At 46.7% G+C, this 22,589-nt stretch overlaps 1 protein-coding gene across 1 annotated transcript in view; it reads right to left on the minus strand.

Moving 5' to 3' along the window:
- LOC139260081 (sperm-associated antigen 16 protein) overlaps positions 1 to 22,589 on the minus strand; it is a 1,616,547-nt gene that overhangs the window by 1,437,957 nt on the left and 156,001 nt on the right. Inside the window, exons 8-9 of the mRNA XM_070876216.1 lie at positions 11,016 to 11,085; positions 7,151 to 7,263 (exon numbers count right to left, since the gene is read on the minus strand). Coding sequence (XP_070732317.1) covers positions 7,151 to 7,263; positions 11,016 to 11,085 — 183 coding nt within the window. The remainder of the gene's footprint in view (positions 1 to 7,150; positions 7,264 to 11,015; positions 11,086 to 22,589) is intronic.

Raw genomic sequence — 22,589 nt, forward strand, 5'->3', positions numbered from 1 at the left:
GGCATTCAAGGAGGAGATCCGGAAGGCTCAGGCCAAACATGTGCCCTTAAAGAAAAAGGATGCGAGTAATAATTCTAGAGCCCCCTGGATTCTAAGGACTTACGGGGGAGGATAAAAAAAAAAGGACGCTTATGTCATAAACCAACGGCTAAATACTATAGAATGTTTAGAGGAATATAGAAAGTCAAGAGGCAAAATTAAAAAGGATATTAGGAATGCTAAGAGAGAGCACGAAAAATTCTTGGCTAGTAAAATTAAGGAAAACCCTAAGATGTTCTACAAATATATTCAGAGTAAGAGGGTAACTAAAGAAAGGATAGGGCCTATTAGAGACCATGAGGGTAATCTTTGCGTGGAGGCGGAAGACATTGGTAAGGTTCTTAACGAATACTTTGCGTCTGTTTTCACAAAGGAAAGGGGCAATGCAGATATTACTATCAAGGAGGAGTGTGATATTCTGGATGAAATAAATATAATGAGAGAAGAAGTATTAAGGGGTTTAGCAGCTTTGAAAGTAGATAAGTCCCCAGGCCTGGTTGAAATGCACTTCAGGCTGTTGAGCGAAATAAAAGAGGAAATAGCGGAGGCCTTGACCATTATTTTCTAGTCCTCTTTGGATTTCGGAATGGTGCCAGAGGATTGGAGGACTGCGAGTGTCGTACCCTTGTTTAAGAAGGGAGAAAGGGATAGGTCGAATAATTACAGGCCTGTCAGCCTAACCTCAGTGGTGGGAAAATTATTGGAAAAAATCCTGCAAGACAGGATAAATCTACATTTGGAAAGGCAAGGATTAATTAGGGACAGTCAGCACAGATTTGTTAAGGGAAGATCGTGTTTGACTAACCTGATTGAATTTTTTCAGGAGGTAACCAAGAGGGTCGATGAGGGTAGTGCGTACGATGTAGTGTATATGGACTTTAGCAAAGCTTTTGATAAGATCCCACATGGTAGACTGGTCACGAAGGTTAAAGCCTAAGGGATCCAGGGCAAAGCGGCAAGTTGGATCCAAAATTGGCTTAGAGGTAGGAAGCAAAGGGTAATGGTTGATGGATGTTTTTGTGACTGGAAGGATATTTCCAGTGGGGTTCTGCAGTGTTCAGTACTGGGTCCCTTGCTTTTTGTGGTATATATCAATGATTTAGATTTGAATATAGGGAGTATAATTAAGAAGTTTGCAGACAACACTAAAATTGGCTGTGTGGTTGATAATGAAGAGGAAGTTCGTGGGCTGCACTGGTCAGGTGGGCAGAACAGTGGCAATGGAATTTAAATCAGAGAAGTGTGAGGTAATGCACTTTGGGAGGGCTAATAAGGAAACATAGAAACATAGTTGCAGGAGTAGGCCATTTGGCCCTTCGAGCCTGCACCGCCATTCAATAAGATCATGGCTAATCATTCCCTCAGTATCCCTTTCCTGCTTTCTCTCCATACCCCTTGATCCCCTTAGCCGTAAGGGCCATATCTAACTCCCTCTTGAATATATCCAATGATCTGGCATCAACAAGTCTCTGCAGCAGGGAATTCCATAGTTTAACTACTTTCTGAGTGAAGAAGTTTCTCCTCATCTCAGTCCTAAAGGCTTACCCCTTATCCTAAGACCATGTCCCCTGGTTCTGGACTTCCCCAACATCGGGAACATTCTTCCCGCAACTAACCTGTCCAGTCCCGTCAGAATCTTATACATTTCTATGAGATTCCCTCTCATCCTTCTAAACTCCAGTGAATAAAGGCCCAATTGATCCAATCTCTCCTCACATGACAGTCATCCCTGAAATCAGTCTGGTGAACCTTTGCTGCACTCCCTCAATAGCAAGAACGTCCTTCCTCAGATTAGAAGACCAAAACTGTACACAATATTCCAGGTGGGGCCTCACTAAGCCCTGTACAACTGCAGTAAGACCTCCCTGCTCCTATACTCAAATCCCCTAGCTATGAAGGCCAACATGCCATTTGCCTTCTTCACCGCTTGCTGTACCTGCATGCCCACTTTCAGTGACTGATGAACCATGACACCTAGGTCTCGTTGCACCTCCACTTTTCCTAATCTGCTGCCATCCAGATAATATTCTGCCTTCGTGTTTTTGCCCCCAAAATGGATAACCTCACATTTATCCACATTATACTGCATCTGCCATGCATTTGCCCACTCACCTAACCTGTCCAAGTCACCCTGCACCCTCTTAGTATCTCCCTCACAGCTCACACCGCCACCCAGTTTAGTGTCATCTGCAAACTTGGAGATATTACACTCAATTCCTTCATCTAAATCGTTAATGTATATTGTAAAGTGCTGGAGTCCCGGAACTGAGCCCTGCGGCGCTCCACTAGTCACTGTCTGCCATTCTGAAAAGGACCCGTTTATCCCGACTCTCTGCTTCCTGTCTGCCAACCAGTTCTCTATCCACGTCAGTACATTACCCCCAATACCATGCGCTTTGATTTTGCACACCAATCTCTTATGCGGGACCTTGTCAAAAGCCTTTTGAAAGTCCAAATACACCACATCCATTGGTTCTCCCTTGTCCACTCTGCTAGTTACATCCTCAAAAAATTCCAGAAGATTCGTCAAGCATGATTTCCCTTTCATAAATCCATGTTGACTTGGTCCGATCCTGTCACTGCTTTCCAAATGTGCTGCTATTTCATCCTTAATGATTGATTCCAACATTTTCCCCACTACTGATGTCAGACTAACCGGTCTATAATTACCTGTTTTCTCTCTTCCTCCTTTTTTAAAAAGTGGAGTTACATTAGCTACCCTCCAGTCCATAGGGACTGATCCAGAGTCGATAGACTGTTGGAAAATGATCACCAATGCATCCACTATTTTTAAGGCCATTTCCTTAAGTACTCTGGGATGCAGACTATCAGGCCCCGGGGATTTACCGGCCTTCAATCCCATCAATTTCCCTAACACAATTTCCCGCCTAATAAGGATATCCTTCAGTTCCTCCTTCTCACTAGACCTACTATCCTCTAGTACAATCGGAAGGTTATTTGTGTCTTCCTTCGTGAAGACAGAACCGAAGTATTTGTTCAATTGGTGTGCCATTTCTTTGTTCCTCATTATAACTTCACCTGAATCCGACTGCAAGGGTCCTATGTTTGTCTTCACGAACCTTTTTCTCTTCACATATTTATAGAAGCTTTTATGTTCCCTGCAAGCTTCCTCTCGTACTCTATTTTCCCCCTCTTAATTAAACCCTTAGTCTTCCTCTGTTGAATTCTAAATTTCTCCCAGTCCTCAGGTTTGTTGCTTTTTCTAGCCAAATTATATGAAAGGGTATACACATTAAGTGGTAGGCCACTTAATAATGTAGATGAACAAAGGGATCTTGGAGTGCTTGTCCACAGATCTGTGAAAGTAGCAGGCCAGGTGCATAAGGTGGTTAAGAAGGCATATGGAATTCTTGCCTTTATTGGCCGAGGCATAGAATATAAGAGCAGGGAGGTTATGCTTAAATTGTACAATACTTTTGTTTTGGAGTACTGCGTTCAGTTCTGGTCGCTGTATTATAGAAAGGACGTGATTGCACTAGAGAGGGTGCAGAGGAAATTTACTAGGATCCTGCCTGGAATGAAGAATCTTAGTTATGAGGACAGTTTGGATAGGCTGGGTTTGTTCTCATTGGAACAGAGAAGGTTGCGAGGAGACCTCATTGAGGTGTACAAAATATTGAGGGGCCTGCACACAGTGGATAGTAAGGGCCTATTTCCATTGCTGGAGGAGTCTATTACGAGGGGGCATTGTTTTAAGATGATTGGTGGAAGGTTTAGAGGGGATTTGAGGGGGGGGCTTCTTTACACAGAGGGTTGTGGAGATCTGGAACTCACTGCTTGGAAGAGTGGTAGATGTAGAAACCCTCACCACTTTTAAGAGATGGTTGGATGGGCACTTAAAGTGCAATAACCTGCAGGGTTACGGACCTAGAGCTGGTAATTGGGATAGACTGGATGTCCTTTTGTTGGACGGAGCAGATATAATGGTAAGTATTGCAGGGAATCGAATACAGCCAAGGTGATATCCTGGACTAGTTTCGATCACCTGGATGGGTCGGAGAGGAATTTTCTCAGATTTTTTCTCCCTAAATTGGCCTGGGTTTTTATCTGTTTTTTGCCTCTCCCAGGAGATCACATGGCTCCGGTTGGGGTGGAGTGTAGAATGTTTCAATGTAATTGGTGTCGCAGTTGTGTGAGGCAGTCTGGTTGGGCTGGGTGCTCTTTGCCTTTCCGACATTGTTCATTGTTCAAAGGTTTATATGTAACCTTCAGGGCTGCTGACCGAGGGCCATGCGGGTCTTTATTGGCCGGCACGGACACGATGGGCTAAGGTGGCCTCCTTTTGCGCTGTAGATTTCTAAGAGTTTCTACAGGAACATAAAAAGGAAAAGAGTGGCTAAAGTAAATGTTGGTCCCCTGGAGGATGAGACTCGAGAATTAATAATGGAGAACAGGGAAATGGCTGAGATGTAGAACAAATATTTTGTATCAGTCTTCATGGTAGAAGACACTAAAAACATCCCAATAGTTGATAATCAAGAGGCGAAAGGGAGAGAAGAACTTAATACAATCACTTTCACTAAAGAAGTAGTACTTGGTAAAATAATGGTACTAAAGGCAACAAGTCCCCTGGACCTGATGGCTTACATCCTAGGGTTTTAAAAGAAGTGGCTGCAGAGATCGTGGATGCATTGATTTTAATATACCAAAATTCTGGGGTGATCCCAGAGGACAGGAAAACCGCAAATGTAATGCCCCTATTTAAAAAAGGAGGCAGACAAAAAGCAGGAAACTGTAGACCAGTTAGCCTAATATCTGTTGTTGGGAAAATGCTGGAGTCCATTATTAAGGAAGCAGTAGTGGGACATTTGGAAAATCATAACGCAGTCGAGCAGAGTCAACATGGTTTTATGAAGGGAAATCATGTTTGACAAATTCAAGTTCTTTGAGGATGCAACGAGCAAGGTGGATAAGGGATAACACCAGTGGATGTGGTGTATTTGGATTTCCAGAAGGCATTCAATAAGGTGCCACATAGAAAGTTACTGCACAAGATAAAAGTTCACAGGGTTGGGGGTAATATATTAGCATGGATAGAGGATTGGCTCACTAACAGAAAACAGAGAATCGGGATAAATGGGTCATTTTCCAGTTGGCAAACAGTGACTAGTGGGGTCCTGCAGGGATTGGTGCTGGGTCCTCAACTATTTACAATTTATATTAATGACTTGGATGAAGGGACCGAGTGTAATGTCGCCAAGTTTGCTGATGATGCAAAGATGGGTGGGAAAGCAAATTGTGAGGAGGCCACACAAAATCTGCAAAGGGATATAGACAGGCTAAGTGAGTGGGCAAAAATTTGGCAGATGGAGTCCAATGTGGGAAAATGTGAGGTTATCCATTTTGGCAGAAAAAATAAAAAAGCAAATTATAATTTAAATGGAGAAAAGTTGCAAAGTGCTGTAGTACAGAGGGACCTGGGGGTCCGTGTACATGAAACACAAAAAGTGAGTATGCAGGTACAGCAAGTAATCAGGAAGGTAAATGGAATGTTGGCATTTATTGCAAAGGGGGATAGAGTATAAAAGCAGAGAAGTCCTGCTACAGCTGTACAGGGTATTGGTGAGGCCACACCTAGAGTACTGTGTACAGTTTTGATGTCTGTATTTAAGGAGGGATATACTTGCATTAGAGGCTGTTCAGAGAAGATTCATGAGGTTGATTCTGGAGATGAGGGGATTGACTTGCAAGGAAAGTTTGAGTATGAGCCTCTTCTCATTGGAATTCAGAAGAATGAGAGGTGATCTTATTGAAATGTATAAGCTTATGAGGGGACTTGACAAGGTGGATGCAGAGAGGATGTTTCCACTGATAGGGGAGACTAGAACTAGGGGGCATAATCTTAGAATAAGGGGCCGTCCATTTAAAACTGAGATGACGAGGAATTTCTTCTCTCAGAGGGTTGGGATGGGGTCTGGGTGTGTTCCCTTATTGCAGCAGCTAACTCCAACATACCATCCCTCATGCACCTTGACAGTGTCTCAGCGGCCTGCAACATTCCCTCCTTAATGGCCAGTGACGTGGTTTGCACTACCTCTGACATTCCCTCCCTCATGGCCAGTGACGTGGTTTGCACTACCTCTGACATTCCCTCCCTCATGGCCACTATTCCCTCACTGATGGTCCCGGATATCATTCCTATTTCTCTTGAGAGTGTTGTTACTTCTCCCGACAGTGCCACTACCTCATCACTCACCCCACTGATGGTGACCAGGAGTGAGCATGTAAGGTCAATGCTCTCCGCACTCAATGATATCATCTGAATCACATCTGTTAGAGCCTGCATCTCAGGAGAGCATGGTCGAGCTCTCATTCCCTTCCTTCCCTTGCACCACACCACTGGAATCCGCAACCTCGGAACGTGGGGCCCTTGGTGTGCCTCGCTGCACCACACCACTGGAACCCGCAACCTGGGACAGTGGGGCCCTGAGTGTGCCTCGCTGTGTATATGGCAGTAAAAAGCCTCAGAGCCTGATAGCTATCGTGCTGAGTTCTATAATGCCCTACCTCCGACAGCTCATTCCTCTGTTACTGAAACTCCTACCCTACATCCTGGAGACAAATGGCCCAATTTTCCCCAACCCCTTTTTTCGGTGCACTTACCCTAAATGCGGCGACTTTGCGCGTTGGAAATTGCGGCGAAAAAAGTGGCCCCATCCTGCCCGCTCTGCCGAGTCTCCGGTGTCCCAGCGTGGCGTACATAGTGCAGTTGGGGGCGGAGCAGCAGCCCAGCGCAGAAAACACTGCTGATAGCTGCGCGCATGCGCAGTGGAGTCTGTGTGCATGCTCCTCGCCCTCCCAGCGTGTCCTGCGCGCTGTGAGCAGGACCCGATGCTCGCAGCTCCCATCCCCGACCGAGTGGCCTCCCGCACAGGACAGCCAGCCCACTGATTTCCCGTGCCGAGGTAGGACTTGAGTTTTATTTTTTATTTATTGATGGTTATAAGAGGCCGCCTTTCAAGGGACACCCGATGGCTGTTCAGCTAAAACAGTCAAAAACATAAAGGAAAAGCATAACATTAAATATAAGCAAACTAAGTGGAAGAGGAGCACTTTTCTTTGTTCGGCTTATCTTTGGATGCCTACTCACCATCTGCTTTGTTGAATTTTGAAGTGGATCATAATGATGTCTTTCCTCTCTAGTTTCAGCAAGCGCTCTATGGGTGGGACCATCTTTTCTACATTCCCTATGGCCCTTGTCACCTGTTTGAAATGGGAAACAGAATGGTTAAGTGATATGAGTCCTCACTGAGGCAGATGCAGTATAAATCTGACAATTTAATCATTCAATGTCTGGAAATTAAAAGACATATGTAAACCAAAGTTCACAAAAATCGTTAAAAAGCACTGAAGGTATCAAAGTTATTCATTGTGCAGTTAAAACATTAAAATACAAATGGACATGGACATAAACTAAAATGTCCCACTTTTTAAAATATTGTATTCTTAGATATCGGATATGGTTTTTCTTTACACAGTTGGTTTATTTTACACTACTGACATGCACATGCCCTTTTTGACATTATGCAAATTCAGGATCTGGCTTTAACAGAAAATTCACACCATGCAATTTAAAAAAAATATTGGCCTCCTCGGATCCGTACGGAGTGTGTATGGACCCGGGAAGGCATCGCAAGCCGGTTTTCGGCGCACAATGCGCATGCACTGAAAATTGGCTTTTCCAATCTGTCAAGCTCTGGCTTGACAGATCCTCCATATCTCCATAGCCAGGACATTTGCATGGGCAAGATTGCGGTATTTACCCATCTCTTGTCCAGTGGATGTCCTGAAAATTCTTGCACCTAGTAAAAGCAGGCGCATAGCCTACTTTTACAGACGTAAGAGTTTTAAAACATACAAAAACATTGTAAAATAAAATTTTAAAAACACATTTTAATGTTAAGAACCCTGCCTACTAAAGTAAATTTATTTTAAACAATAATTTAAAAAACTTCAAATAAAAAAACTAAAAATTGGAAAAATATGTTTTTTTAATAACACATTAATAACTTTAATTTAAATTAATCTTAAACATGTGGTGTATTTTTTATTTGTATTTTGGTGTTTATGGTGTGTTCCTCAATCATAATAATGGGAACTCCTATTTACGGAGTTCCCATTATTATGAATCAGAAAATACAGCACCTGGAATGGCTGCCCAGAGTCATGTGACTCCAGCTCCAGCTTACAAATGTCCCAACATACACGGGCTCCGATGTGCAGGGAAAGGAGGCCTCAGGACTGGGATCTCTGGTGGGCGCAGCAGGAAAAGGTAGGTGTGCATCTTTTTTATCTTTTTCTGTCGAGCGCCCGCGGGAAGCCCTCGACCGGGATTTCTAGGCCATTTATTCATTATTTAAGAAGATGCCACTTATTGGGAAGAATTTTAACTCCCCAAAACGGGCGAGTTTGGGTCAGATGGGATGTTAAAATGTTAAAAAGCTGAAACCCAACCTGCCCACTTCTGGTTTTAACGGAGGTTGGACTGGGGGGGGGGACAGGCAAGCAGGTTGGCAATTTAGATAGTCTAATGAGGCTGCGTGCCAAGTTTGAGGACTTGGGAAACCCGGCAGGTAAAGGGAGGCGAGGACTGCTGGATCCAAGAGGTAATTGCCTTTCCACTTACCTGCTGGGTCCAATTTACCTGCTTCACCAACACCCCCACAATCAGACATCCCTCCAAGCTCTCCCCGACTTTTCTGATCTCCCCCCTGACACTTTCGATCTCTTCCACGAGGTCTGTAAACACACCCCACCCCAAAACCCCGGACTCCAATCTTTACTTCAGCCTCCGATCTTCTTTCTGGCTTCCTATTCCTCCACCCGCCCTGCCCTCCACCACACCCCTCCTCCACCCCGACCACGACCCGAATCTTTCCTCTGGTCTATGATCTTTCTCCTGGCCTCCAGTCTTCCTTCTGACCTCCGATCCTTTCTCTGGACTCTGATCTTCCTTCTACTTCAAACCATGATCTTTCCTCTGATCTTTCACCCATCCCGCCTTTTCTATCCCTCTCTGTGCTCCTCAGCTAAGGCCTGGTGCCCAATAGCCAGCCACCTTATCAATCTGGCCGGTTGCGGCCGGGAAATGGAGATAAAAAATGCTAATTAGGTCTTGCCGATAAATTGGACAGGACCTTCAGGAAACCTGTTCTGAGTTTTTCCGACCTCGAAGCAGCATTCCCACGATCCCTCCCGCCTCCGAGTTAATATCCAGCCTATAATTTTAGTTAGAATCTACCTTTTAATTAATAAAGATTATGGGCTGGGTTTTCCTCCGGTTGGCAGGTTAGCAGCAGAGTGACAAATCCATTTGCCCACTTGCTTCCACCGTTAACCTACCAGTTTTTCCTTCACAGGCCCTAATTATATATGTGAGATGGGTTAGAAGTGGTAATGTCACTCCTTATTTGGATCTGCCACAGTGCTGCTGCTGTTTTTCAAAACACTGCAGATAATTAAGGGGGCTTTGCCTTTTTTTGAGATCAGGAACCACAAATGGAATAATATCTGAAGGAACAGCAGCCTCTAATTTGGTGCAAATTTTGAAATTGTACTTCCGATTCCCGAGTCCAAATCAATTACGTAACAGTGAAGTAGTGGACCCAGCACCGATCCCTGTGGAACACCACTTCCCTCCTTCCGCCAGTCTGAGCAACTACCTATAACCCGTCTCTTTGTTTTGTAGCGGACCTGTGAGGGACCGGAACTGAGAGCAACTCAAAACAAGTAGAATTTGAAACAGTGACATCAGAGTAAAAAACCTAAAGTGACGCCAACACAAGGGAAGGAGCTGATTGGTGAGTAGCTGGTGAGCGTTTTTTTTAAGTTTTCAGTTTATTTCTTCTAAGTTAGTGCTTAGTCTATTCAATAGAGGCATGGCAGGGCAGCTCAGTCCCACAGAGTGTGCATCCTGTGCCATGTGGGAACTTCAGAACCTATGCATGGAGGCAGAAGGTACAGCTGAGGTACGAAACAAGTACTTTGCATCTATCTTCACCAAGAAAGAGGATGCTGCCATAGGAGGAGGTAGTGGTGACACATGATAGGATAACAATTGATAAAAAAGAGGTATTGGAAAGACTGGCTGTACTTAAAGTAGATAAATCACCAGGAGTGGATGGGATGCATCCAATGAAATTGCAGAGGTACTGGCCATAATATTCCAATCCTCCATAGATACGGGGGTGTTGTCAGAGGACTGGAGAATTACAAATGTTACACCATTGTTCAAAAAAGAGTGTAAAGATAAACCCAGCAATTACAGGCCAGTCAGTTTAACTTTGGTAGTGGGGAAGCTTTTAGAAACAGTGATCAGGGACAAAATTAACAGTCACTTGGATAGGTGTGGATTAATTAATTCCTTCCGTGCTGTAAACTTCCATGATTCTATCATTAGTATCCCATCTGACTTCTGACATCTGAAGCTATTTCTAAAAAAATACTGCCAGCTTAAAATGAAGAGTGATTGTTAACATTTAAGTTGCTGATGTCTGGCATCATTTGTGGCTTACTAATTGGTGCACATGTATGTACATGGAAAAATAATTTAACATATATAAACAAAACAAAATGCAATTCAAGAGTTAAATAAATAGATATTTTGCAGACCTAAACTGCCAAATCTTACACTATTATTTGTTCCAACTCAAACTGTTTTCATCTACAACCAACATTCCAGAATCACCTTTCTCTATTACTGAGAATTGTAATCAAAATCTTCATTAACTATTCTATGAAACATCAATAGTTTCAAGATGTATTTCTACAGTAATTGCTTCCTGTCTGTCAAATAAAGAAATTATAACTAGTGACTTGAATATTAGACACCTGATCACAACAAACATTTTCTCCTGAAGCAAAAATCTAATTGTCGGTATGAAGAGAGTGCAATAATATCTTACCAGCCTGTTTCACAAAAGTGTTTAATAAGTGTCATCCTACTCAGTTAGTACCTGAAGTCACAGCAACTTGCAAATCCCGTCCACACTCTATGGTACGTAACGTGGCTTGTAAACCTGACACCTATGAATAAAATTAAGTTATTTAAATTGATCTTTTTTAAAGAAGAAATTTCACTCTACTTCCCGTGACATGTTGTTCCAGAGTAGGTTGCAGAAGTCATTCAAAAAGTAGTGACAGTAAATTTATGGGGCAATAGAAATGAAATTCTAAGCAAAAACAACATATTTAAAAAATAATTACAACTAACTTTATGATCTCAAGCACTGCCACTGAGCCTAGTGCTGAGAATACAAATCTATACTGCTGTTTGAACATGAATAACATGTGAACCTGATGCACAGCTTCAACCTGCAAAATATTGAGCTCAATTTTCCCCAAGCCCGTTTTCTGGAGTATTGCCAGAGTTACACCCGTTTTTCTAGGCCAGAAATGCACCAGAAATATTTTGCCAAAGTTTCCCCGATGTATAATTTGAAGTTGGCACCGCACAGCGTGTCCAGTCACCTCAGGGGGTGGAGCCTGCTGTCTGCACCAAAAAACAAAGCCGCAGCTTCTGCGCATGCGCGGGAAAAAAAAGTTATGTTTTTGACATCGTTCCAAATGATCGCGCATGCTCTATACAGCTCGGATTTGGCAATCGGCCATTTTTAAGGAGCCTATTGTGTGTGTGAGAAGGAGTGCTGTGTGAGAGCATTGGAAAAATTGCAGTTGCAGCAATACAAGATGCAACGTGGTGCAAGGACCAAGAAAGAAGTTACTGTGATTGAAAACAGATGGCAGGAGCTGGGCAACAGCAGACATCACATAAAAGTTCCACCCAAAAAAATTAAGAAACGCTGGAACCAAGTTGCAGAAGATTACTGCACAGTGGTGATGACATGAGATCTGGAGGTCAGTGTAAAAAGAAATGGCAGTACCTTGGTCAAGTCGTTAGTGTAAGTAATATTTTCAGTTATTCAATAGAATTGCAATTATAAATGTGACCTGCTGTATGTGTCCCACCCAGCAGAAAGACACCCGCTCTAAAAAGTTGCATTTTCATCTTTGCAAAGGAAGGTGGCACACTGCACCCATTGACACCCTTGAAAGAGAGGGTCGCTGCTTTGATGGGTCCTGCATGGAAAAAAGCAATCAGTACTGCACAAGAGGGTAAGTCCTGCAAATTCATCATGGCCCTTCAAAGCAAATGGACGCGCATGCTTTATACAGCTCAGATTTGGCAATCGGCCATTTTTAAGGAGCCTATTGTGTGTGTGAGAAGGAGTGCTGTGTGAAAGCATTGGAAAAATTGCAGTTGTAGCAATACAAGATGCAATGTGGTGCAAGGACCAAGAAAGAAGTTACTGTGATTGAAAACAGATGGCAGGAGCTGAACACCAGCAGACATCACATAAAAGTTCCACCCAAAGAAATGAAGAAACGCTGGAGCCAAGTTGCAGAAGATTACTGCACAGTGGTGACGACATGAGACGACAAAGGTGTTGTAACATCATCTCTCTCTTCCCCCCCCCCCCCCCCCCCGCCCCCCTTGAGTCTTGTGACTTCTCTCTCTCCCTCCCCCTCCCCGGGCTCCAAGTCTTCTCTCTCTCTCCTCCCCTCTCTCTCCCCCCACCCCCCAAAGCCTTTACTAATTCGAGTCTTGTAACTTCTCTCTCTCCCTCCCCCTCCCCGGGCTCCAAGCCTTCTGATCGGCACTTCGCTCTTTCTCTTTCCTCCCCCTCCCCCTCTACGGCTTGTTTTGTAGCCAAACCCCGAGCCGCTGTGTCCGGGCACGAGGCCGATTCTGCCAGCCAAACCAATGACCCTCCAGTCCTGCTTCAAGACGTTCACTGGTGGCGTGTGAGTGAGTACAAAAATGAGAAAACTTCTGAAATTCAACAAATTTACACTTCTACGTTGACAGGTTAAAAAAAGTTGAACTTTATTATTGATTTTGACAGTGTTCTTGACTCCTTCCAAAATCTTCGATTTAAAAACAATGGCATCTTTCAGCACAGATTTGTGAATGTGCGCTGGTTTTCTTAACTCACCAGAATGTTTTTCGGGAGTGGCCAGATACGCCAACTCAAGAGAGAAAAATGTTGGCCAAACTGCGAACTGTCATGTATCTCACGCTACTGTACATAACTGTATCTTACCATACTATACATGACTGTAACTAGAGATGACCTGTAATCACAAGCTTACCTTACCACCAGGGATGCACTTGCAGGAGACACTGGATACCTGTCCCAGACAGGTATATAAGGACAGGTCTCAGGCAAGTGTTGCATTCGAGAGCTGTGTAATAAAGATGCAGGACCTGAATGATCTTGACTTCAACATGTGCATCGTGTGAGTCTGTACTGCAGGGACAGGACTTTACAGTGGCGACGAGGATGGGATCTGTATGCCAGCAGCAGTCGCGACAGGCGGCCCTGCAGCGTCGGACCTTCGATTTTGAGCATGCCTTGTTTAATGATCTGCACTGCTCACTCCGCCTCGCCGTTGGAGGCCGGCTTGAATGGTGCCGTCCTAACATGATTTATGCCGTGGTCACTCATGAAATCTTGGAATTCTGCGCTGGTGAAGCACGGACCATTATCACTGACCAATATGTCAGGAATGACGTGCGTTGCGAACATGGTTCCAAGGCTCTCCACAGTGGTGGAGGTGGTGCTCGAGTTTAAAATGGTGCATTCGATCCACTTTGAAAATGCATCTACAACTACAAGGAACATTTTGCCCATGAATGGGCTCGCGTAGTCTACGTGCACCCGCGACCACGGTTTAGTGGGCCAGGGCCAGGGGCTCAGGGGAGCCTCCCTGGGGGCATTACTGAGTTGGGCACAAATAGTGCACCGTCAGACGCAGAGCTCCAAGTCCGCGTCAATGCCAGGCCACCAGACGTGGGATCTGGCTATGGCCTTCATAAGAACGATCCCCGGGTACTCGCAGTGGAGCTCCTGGAAAAATGCCTCTCTGCCTCGCAGAGGCATAACTACTCGGCTGCCCCACATCAGGCAGTCTGCTTGTAGTGATAGTTCATGCATATGTCTATGGAAAGGTTTGATCTCCTCGGGGCAGGCATCGCGAGCCTCTGCCCAGTCACCGGTCAAGACACATCTTTTTACCAGGGATTACGTGGGGTCGCTGGTCGTCCAGGTTCTGATTTGACGAGTCGTCATGGGCGAACCTGTGGACTCAAAGGCATTGATTGCCATGACTATCTCACAATCCTGTTTGTCAGACCCTTCCATGGTCGCCAGGAGTAGCCTGCTAAGCGCATCGGCACAGTTGTCCTTGCCTGGTCTGTGCCTTATGGTGTAATCGTAAGAGGCCAGTATGAGTGCCTACCGTTGAATGCGCGCCGAGGCATTGCCGTTTATTGCCTTGCTCTCGGATAGTAGGGACGTGAGGGGCTTGTGGTCGGTTTCTTACGCGAACTTGGCCCCGAAAAGGTATTGGTGCATATTTTTGACACCGTACACGCACGCGAGCGCCTCCTTCTCCACCATTCCGTACCTGCGCTCCGCCCGCGAAAGTGACCTGGAGGCATAAGCTATGGGTTGTAAGTTACCCGTACTATTGACATGTTGTAAAACGCACCCGACCCTGTACGCTGACGCATCACATGTAAAAACTAGCTTTTTACCTGGATCAAAGAAAGCTAAAACACTGTTGGAACACAGAAGGTTGCGTGCCTTGTTGAAGGCACGTTCCTGGGCGTCCCCCCAAAACCAATCGCACCCCTTTCTGAGTAGCACATGGAGAGGCTCCAGCAGTGTGCTTAAGTTCTGCATAAAGTTCCCAAAGTAATTGAGCAGCCCGATAAAGGCGCGCAGTTCTGAGGCATTCCGGGGCCTGAATGCCAGGCGAATTGCTTTGGTTTTGGACTCTGTTGGGCAGATTCCATCAGCGGCAATCCTTCTACCCAAAAATTCAACCTTGGGCGCAAGAAACAGGCACTTGGATTTCTTAACTCTTAGGCCTATCCGATCCAACCGCTTTAGTACTTCCTCCAAATTGCGGAGATGGAAGTCGGTGTCCCTGCCCGTGATAAGTATGTCGTCTTGAAATACAACCATCCCCGGGATGGACTTGAGCAGACACTCCATGTTGCGCTGGAATATAGCAGCCGCCGACCTGATGCCGAATGGGCATCGATTGTACATGAAAAGGCCTCGATGTGTGTTGATGGTGGTGAGTAGCTTGGACTCGTCGGTCAATTCTTGTGTCATATACGCAGATGTGAACTCTGTTTATGGTAGATTTGTAGTCCCCACAGATTCGTACAGATCCATCGGGCTTCATGACGGGGACGATGGGACTTGCCCAGTCGCTAAATTCCATGGGTGAGAGAATGCCTTCCCGCAGAAGCCTGTCCAGTTCATGTTCAATCTTTTCCCTCATCACATAGGGCACAGCTCTAGCCTTGTGATGGACCGGTCTAGCATCCTGTGTGATGTAGATTTTGACTTTAGCCCCTTTGAAGGTGACCACACCTGGCTGAAAGAGATGTTCAAATCGACTTGAGTAGGAGGTCCGTTCCTCTGACGACATGGCGTGAACATCATCCCATTTCCAGTTTAGTTTTGCCAGCCAGCTTCTCCTCAGCAGTGCTGGGAGATCTCTGGGGACAATCCACAGGGGAAGTCGGTTCACTGTCCCTTTGTGTGTGACTGAGAGCATGGCACTGCCAAGGACTGGGACGATTTCTTTGGTATAGGTTCTTAGTTTGGTGTCGACCCTTGTGAGCTTTGGTCCGTCTCTTTTGTGTGGCCACAGCTGTTCAAATTGTTGAGCGCTCATAAGAGATTGACTCGCTCCCGTATCCAGCTTCATGTTAACGGGTATCCCGTTGAGTAGGACCCTCATCATTATTGGAGGCGTCTTGTTGTAAGAGCAGTGGCCATTGATCATGTTGATCCACTGTATCTCGGTGTCCCGGGTAATGTCCCTACCGTCTTCTGGTCCGCTTTCCGACCGTTCCGATTCATATACCAGCCGAGCTGCCGTTTTTCTGCACATGCGGGCCAGATGCCCTGTATAGTCGCAGTTTCTGCAAACAGCATGCTGAAATCGACACCCCCTTGATGAGTGCCTTCCCCCACATCCCCAGCACAGACCACTTCCATTGTTTCCAAAGGATGAGCTGTATCTGGCTGATCTCTCTTGAGCTTCTCTCAGTTTGTAGTTGATTGCTCGCATTGTGGGTTGATGAGGTGTGAACGGCTGTTCATGTGGCCCTTGTGGCTCCTGGCGCCACTGCCTGCTGTTGAGGGCCTGCTCTCCTATCTTTGTCTGTGTGTGGGAGTCGCGGCTTGTTTCACGTTGTGAACCTCTTGTTCCGATGTTTCGTTAGTTTTCGTACCCGCAATGTAGATCAACCTCGTTTCTTCTTCTCCCGCCAAGAATGTCTGTGCAACCAGTGCTGCTGCCTCGAGGGTCAAGTTCTTGGTCTCTATGAGCTTTCGGAATATGCCTGCGTGGCCTATTCCCTCAATAAAAAAGTCTCTCAGTACTTCTCTCCTTAGTTCATCAGAGAACTCACATTAGCTAGCCAACCTCCGAAGTTCCGCCACGAAGCTGGGTATGCTCTGGCCCACACAGCGTCTGTAGTTGTAGAACCTGTGTCTGGCCATGTGTAGGCTGCTCGCTGGCTTCAGGTGGTCTCTTACCAGTGTGCTCAGCTCTTCAAATGACTTGTTTGCTGGTTTCTCGGGTGCCAGCAGGTCCTTCATTAAGGCGTATGTTTTCGAGCCATAGCTGGTCAAGAGATGGGCTCTTCTCTTGTCTGCCTTGTCGACGCCTAACCAGTCTTTGCTTACAAAGCTTTGCTGGAGCCTTTCTATAAAGTCCTCCCAATTATCTCCAGCATTGTATTTTTCATCTGTGCCGTTGGTCGCAATTCTGTGGATTCTGTAATCCCGTAACTCATCGCCACTGTAAAGTCCTGTCCCTGCAGTACAGACTCACATGAGTCACTCAGGACCTGCACCTTTATTACACAGTTCTCGAATGCAACACTTGCCTGTTGCGTCCCTGCAAGCCATTTGGGACCCCTGCCATAGTTTAGCACAAACACTTTGTACCCTATCTCATTCCACCTCCCCCTCGAGTTTCGGTCATAGTACTCAGTTAGCTTACGGCGCTTCGCCTCAATGATTTCATGCATATCTGGGAGGATTAATGAGAGCCTTGACTTTAAGGTCTGTTTCATCACCTTGGGGGAGGGTGATGTTATGTATCTCACACTACTGTACATAACTGTATCTTACCATGCTATACATGACTGTAACTAGAGATGACTTGTAACCACAAGCTTACCTTACCACCAGGGGTGCACTTGCAGGAGACACTGGATACCTGTCCCAGACAGGTATATAAGAACAGGTCTCAGGCAAGCATTCGAGAGCTGTGTAATAAAGGTGCAGGTCCTGCGTGACCTTGACTTCAACATGTGCCTCGTGTGAGTCTGTACTGCAGGGACAGAACTTTACACGAACAACTGAAAAAAGATCGGCACAGACATGTCGTTAAAAAAAAAAACTGGCCTAGAAAAATCGTAACTGAGTCAGTTACGCCGGCGCAAATTGCAGGGGGAAACTTGGAAAAAAATAAATACGCCAAAAAAAACAGCGCGCGCCAAAAAAAATAGTGCAAAAACAGGGAAAATTGAGCTTAATGGGATATACCAAATCAATTCAGCTTTTAAAATCTTTAGCTATACCCGCTCTAAGGCCTAGTTTTTGTTCGTGAAGTGTGGTGCAGTTTGGGGTCTTGAAGGCTCTACAACTGAAATATAATTTCCTTCCCTTTGTAGTCCAGCCTCTTTGAGATAAATGCCAACAGTCCATTCACCTTTTTGATTACTTTTTGTACCTGTGCACTAGCTCTGTGATTTGTGAACCTAAACATCTAAATCCCTTTGTTCCTCCACAGTTCTTAGTCTCTCACCATTCAGAAAATATTCCGATTTATCTTTTATGGATCCAAAGTGGATGATCTCACATTGAACTCCATCTACCACAGTTCTGCCTGCTCACTTAATCTGTCTATGTTACTTTGTAACTTCCTGCATCCATCTACGCAACTTATATCATTTCCTAACATACTGTAAGCTGCAAACTTCCTATTTCTTCATCCAAGTCATTGATATATATATTGAAAAGCTGAGACACCAGTTCTGATCCCATTAATGAGAGAACATTCACTTCACTCTCTGGGGCCGAAATTGCCTCTTCCGATAAGCCCTCTGGCCGCCTGAAAGCGGCGGCCACAGGGCGGCGCGGAATGGCCGCCGACTCGCGGTAGACTGGCTGACGTTTGCAGCATTGCCTTTGTTTGGGATTTTGCTGCGGTCTGAAGATCTGCCCCGCTCCCCCCACTTCTGCCCTGCAGATGCGTCATTAACGACGTCATCAGAGCGCGCACGGCAGTGGCTTCGCCCTGGAAGGTAAATTCACTTCAAAAAGTCTTCCGGCCGCCTATTTGTGCCCAAGACCGTTTTTTGGGTTGGTACACATTGCTAGCTCAAGAATGCCAGCGGCCTTTAAAGGTGTGTTGCGTGTAGCAGCATTATGTTTGCTGAGACTTTTTCGGACTTTTCACAACTTTGTTAGTTGTCTTGTTCAGAGCGGGACTGAGTGCTAGTGGGCGAGGGTCTTCAATCTCTACAACAGAGAGCCGTCATTGTGGAGGTCCTGCTTGCGGAGGCCAAGTAAATGGGGTCAATATTGGCAGCGAAACGCCTCTTGCACATTGAGCGCGGCAGGTAGGCACGCAGGAGATGCCGTGCCATCTCCACCGCCTCCAGAGGCAGCGGGCAAGGGACGCAGCACACATAGCTGCCGAACATGCAGAAGGCCATGGAGATGCCGACAGACCTCAACACAGAGGTGGCCCAGGAAGGACCTGTCAGCAGCAGGCTGCAAAGGGTGAGGAGCAGCAATAGCATGAGGGAGAAGGCAATGAGGCAGCAGCCACAGGAAGACATGAGCATAGACGTGGGGGGAGAAGGTCCCATCGTGCAAGGGTCTATAGATAGCAGTTTTCATACATGGACCTGATGGATGATCAATGTCTCTGGAGACTTCGATTCTGGAAGGACATCATGAGGGAGCTGTGCAATCTCCTGCAGCCAGACCTCCAGCCTCAAACAATGTTAGGACAGCTCTGACCGTTGCATCCAAAGTCACCATAGCACTCAATTTCTATGCTACTGGATCTTTCCAAGCTGCTACAGTAGACATATCGAACATTTTGCAGTTTGTCGCGCATAGCTCCATCCGCCAAGTGGCAGATGCTCTCTATAAGAGAAGGATGGACTACATATCCTTCCCAATGAGCAGGGAGAAGCAGCTGGAGCAGCAGACCGAATTCAGGGCGCTATAGCCTGCACCCACATCACATTGAGGGGGCCACGAAACAATCCCAAGATGTTCAGAAACCACAAGGGATTCCACTCCTTCAATGTCCAGCTGGTGTGTGACCACTAACGCAAACTCATGGCAGGTGATGCCCGGTATCCTGACAGCAGCCACAATGGTTTCATCCTGCGGCAGACTGGTGTGCGCAGTGTGTTTGTTGGCCCAAACCAAGATTGCGGCTGGCTCCTTCTCTGCACTTCGCTGCTGACTCCCCATCGCAACCCCAGGATTGCTGCGCAGCAAGCCTACAATGACTCTCATTCAGCTACTACGTGTTTAATTGAGCAGTGCATCGGAATCCTTAAATAAATAGAGGTTCTGATGCCTGGATCGCTCTGGTGGAATGTTGCAGTACTTGCTTGAGCGGGTCTCCCTATTCGTGGTCATCTGCTGCATGATTCACAACCTGGCAATCATGAGGGCACAACCATTGGAGGACAAGCCAGCAGTAGCACCTGAGGAGGCGCGCAGGGGCACGACGCGCAGGAGGAGGAGGAGGAGGAGGACCAGGACCTGCGTTGCCCACCACGCAGGAGGCGGCTTTGCCATCCAAACCCTGTAAGGGAAGTGCAAAACCGTCTCATTGCTGCTCATTCCCGATGAGTTCATGCGCATTTCACACTTCATCTTTGCATCTCCATGGCCAACCCAGTGAGCCCTTTCACACATCAATGGCCACAGTGAATTGAGAGAACTGCACAGATATTGAATCACAAAATAAAAATTTATTACACAAGGAAGGTGCAAAAATACATACATAATCATTTAGCACCCATGTGCATTTCCTTATAACCCCTCTTACGCAAACCTATTCTCGAACTGTGCGCAGTGTCTCCCCTGTGGCTGCATCATGGCTCTGGGAAGGCTGCTGTGTTTCAGGTGTAGAAAATACAGATGTCAGACACCCTCGACCAGCTCTGGCCCTGAAAGGGCCAGTTTCAGACTGGGCAGCACCCTCCTTGGTGCATTCAATCGGGATTGGCTGGTGTGATTCCATGCTTGGCGGCAATGGCAGAGTGGCAGGTCTGGGCTCAGGACTGCTGTGATCGTGAGAGAGCACATCAGGATCCTGGTCCGAGGAGCCTGCGCCACTCCCCCGGGACAACACCGAACCATCTCCACCAACCTGCTGGAGCACAGGTCGGTGGTGTGGCGCAACACCGGAAGGTCCCCTGTGGATCGCGGTGGACCCAGCCGTGATGGCCACACTCAGATCTTGTGTGGCATCCAGCTGAGACTGCATGAGAGCAGACACAGTCTCGATGCCATCAGAGACGACAGCAGTAAGATGCTCCGTGGCCTGTTGCCCAGAGTGCAAGGGAATCATCCTATCCAAAGTAGCACTCAGACGTTGGTTCCCTTGCACCTGTGCTGTAATGGCAGCTGCCACATCGCCAAGACGCGGCATCACAGCTGCATCCACACAGTCACTCTGGGAGTCCACCATTGTCTGCATATTGGCAATGGTGGGCTCCATGGTGTGCACAGAGCTGTCCACAATGCGGGAGGCGGACTCCTCCATGCTGCTGACTACTTGTGACAGGCTCTCGGGCAACCTTGCCATTGCCCCCAACATCTGGGAATGCATGGCCTCCACCCTTCTTTCATAAGCCCCAACATCGATGGGTTCTGCAGCAGAACTCGTGTGTGGCCTTGCTCCCCGGAGAGATGGCTCCCGAGGTTGCCTTTGCCCTTGACCATGCTGCAGCCCACTAGGCCCCGGTGCATCACCCAGTGCAGACCCCTCTGCTAAATCTAACATTCCCGACCGCATACTCCCAGTATCTGAGCTGGTACATGCGAGTGTAGGAAGCAGTGATGCAGTGCTGCCAGCAGTGTCACCCTCTTCCTCGGCCTCATCGGACATGCCGGCAATAGATGGAATGGGCTCTAGAGTGTCGTCCTAGCTTTGGCACCCAGTAGCCTCAATGTTGTCATCCTGGCTTTGGCTGCCAGTGGCCTCAAGGGTCTCTCCCTGCCTTTGGCTCCCAGTGGCCTCAATGTTGTCATCCTGGCTTTGACTCACACACAGGGTTTCATCTGCAATCATAAATGGCAGAAGGGCTCCCATGAGGGTACCATGCAGCCTGCAACTTGCACACAATCATAAGCAAACTCATGGTATGCTCTGGCACTTTCAGGGAGAGATGGCATTAAAGGAAGATCTTCACTTCCCGATGCTGCCCCCAGCAGGATCCACACGACCGGCAGCCACAGGGAAGGCAACATGTGGGTTCACTAGCCTTTGAACCCTTTCTTCCAGATGAGTGAGCTGCTGGATATCTGGCTCACCACCAGCAGTCCTCTGTTGCTCTAAACATTGTGAGAAATCTTCGCCTGCAAATTAAATAAGGCTTGCTTTGTAGCAGTGGTATGAGGCCTTGGCAATGAGTGCAAGTGTGTGTCCATTACATGCAGGTGTAAGTCTGACATAAATGGGAGCCTTCATTGCAAGAATGCACACACATATATATATATATATATATATATATATATATATATAACAGGCCTTAGCAATCAAATGGTGTTTCAGTGACTATACAGTGAAGGTTGGAAACAAGAGAATGTGAAGGAGAGGCTCAATGATGGAAGGTGAGGAGTTGGGGGAGCATATCCTCACTTTCATCAGGCGAATTATGTCATTGAGCCTATTGCGGCATTGGGTGGTGGTGCGGTCATGAATGGAGGTCCCCAAGACCTCCACAGCGATCTGTCTCCAGGCATTAACAAACACAGCGCGAGTCGGTCTGCCTGTGTCGGGGTAAAGAACGCGCCTCCTTCCCTCCACATCTCAGAAAATCTGCTGGCCGTCCTTGCTCCTCCTGGATTCACCATGCCTTCGCAACAAACTGATTCCCTGCTCAGGGCCTAGCTGCAAACCCTGCCCTTTAAGAAGGACAGAGAGTAGCTGGCTCGTTAGCAGTAAATCGGAAGCGACTGAATTTCTCGGCCCAATCAGCCACTCCGCACCCACACTGCTGCAAGCAGCCCATTCCCGCCACCAATACTGCTCTGCTCCTTTTTTCAAGCAAAAATTCTTAATTTCCATCTGCTCCATGCATTACGGCGGTAATGAAAGGCAAAAAGCGATAGGTGTGCCTCATTTTGGGCAGTGGGCAATTTCGGCCCGTCTCCTACCTCCCAACTAACTAC

This window comes from Pristiophorus japonicus, chromosome 3, assembly GCF_044704955.1.
Source record: "Pristiophorus japonicus isolate sPriJap1 chromosome 3, sPriJap1.hap1, whole genome shotgun sequence".
Classification (NCBI taxonomy): Eukaryota; Metazoa; Chordata; class Chondrichthyes; family Pristiophoridae; genus Pristiophorus; species Pristiophorus japonicus.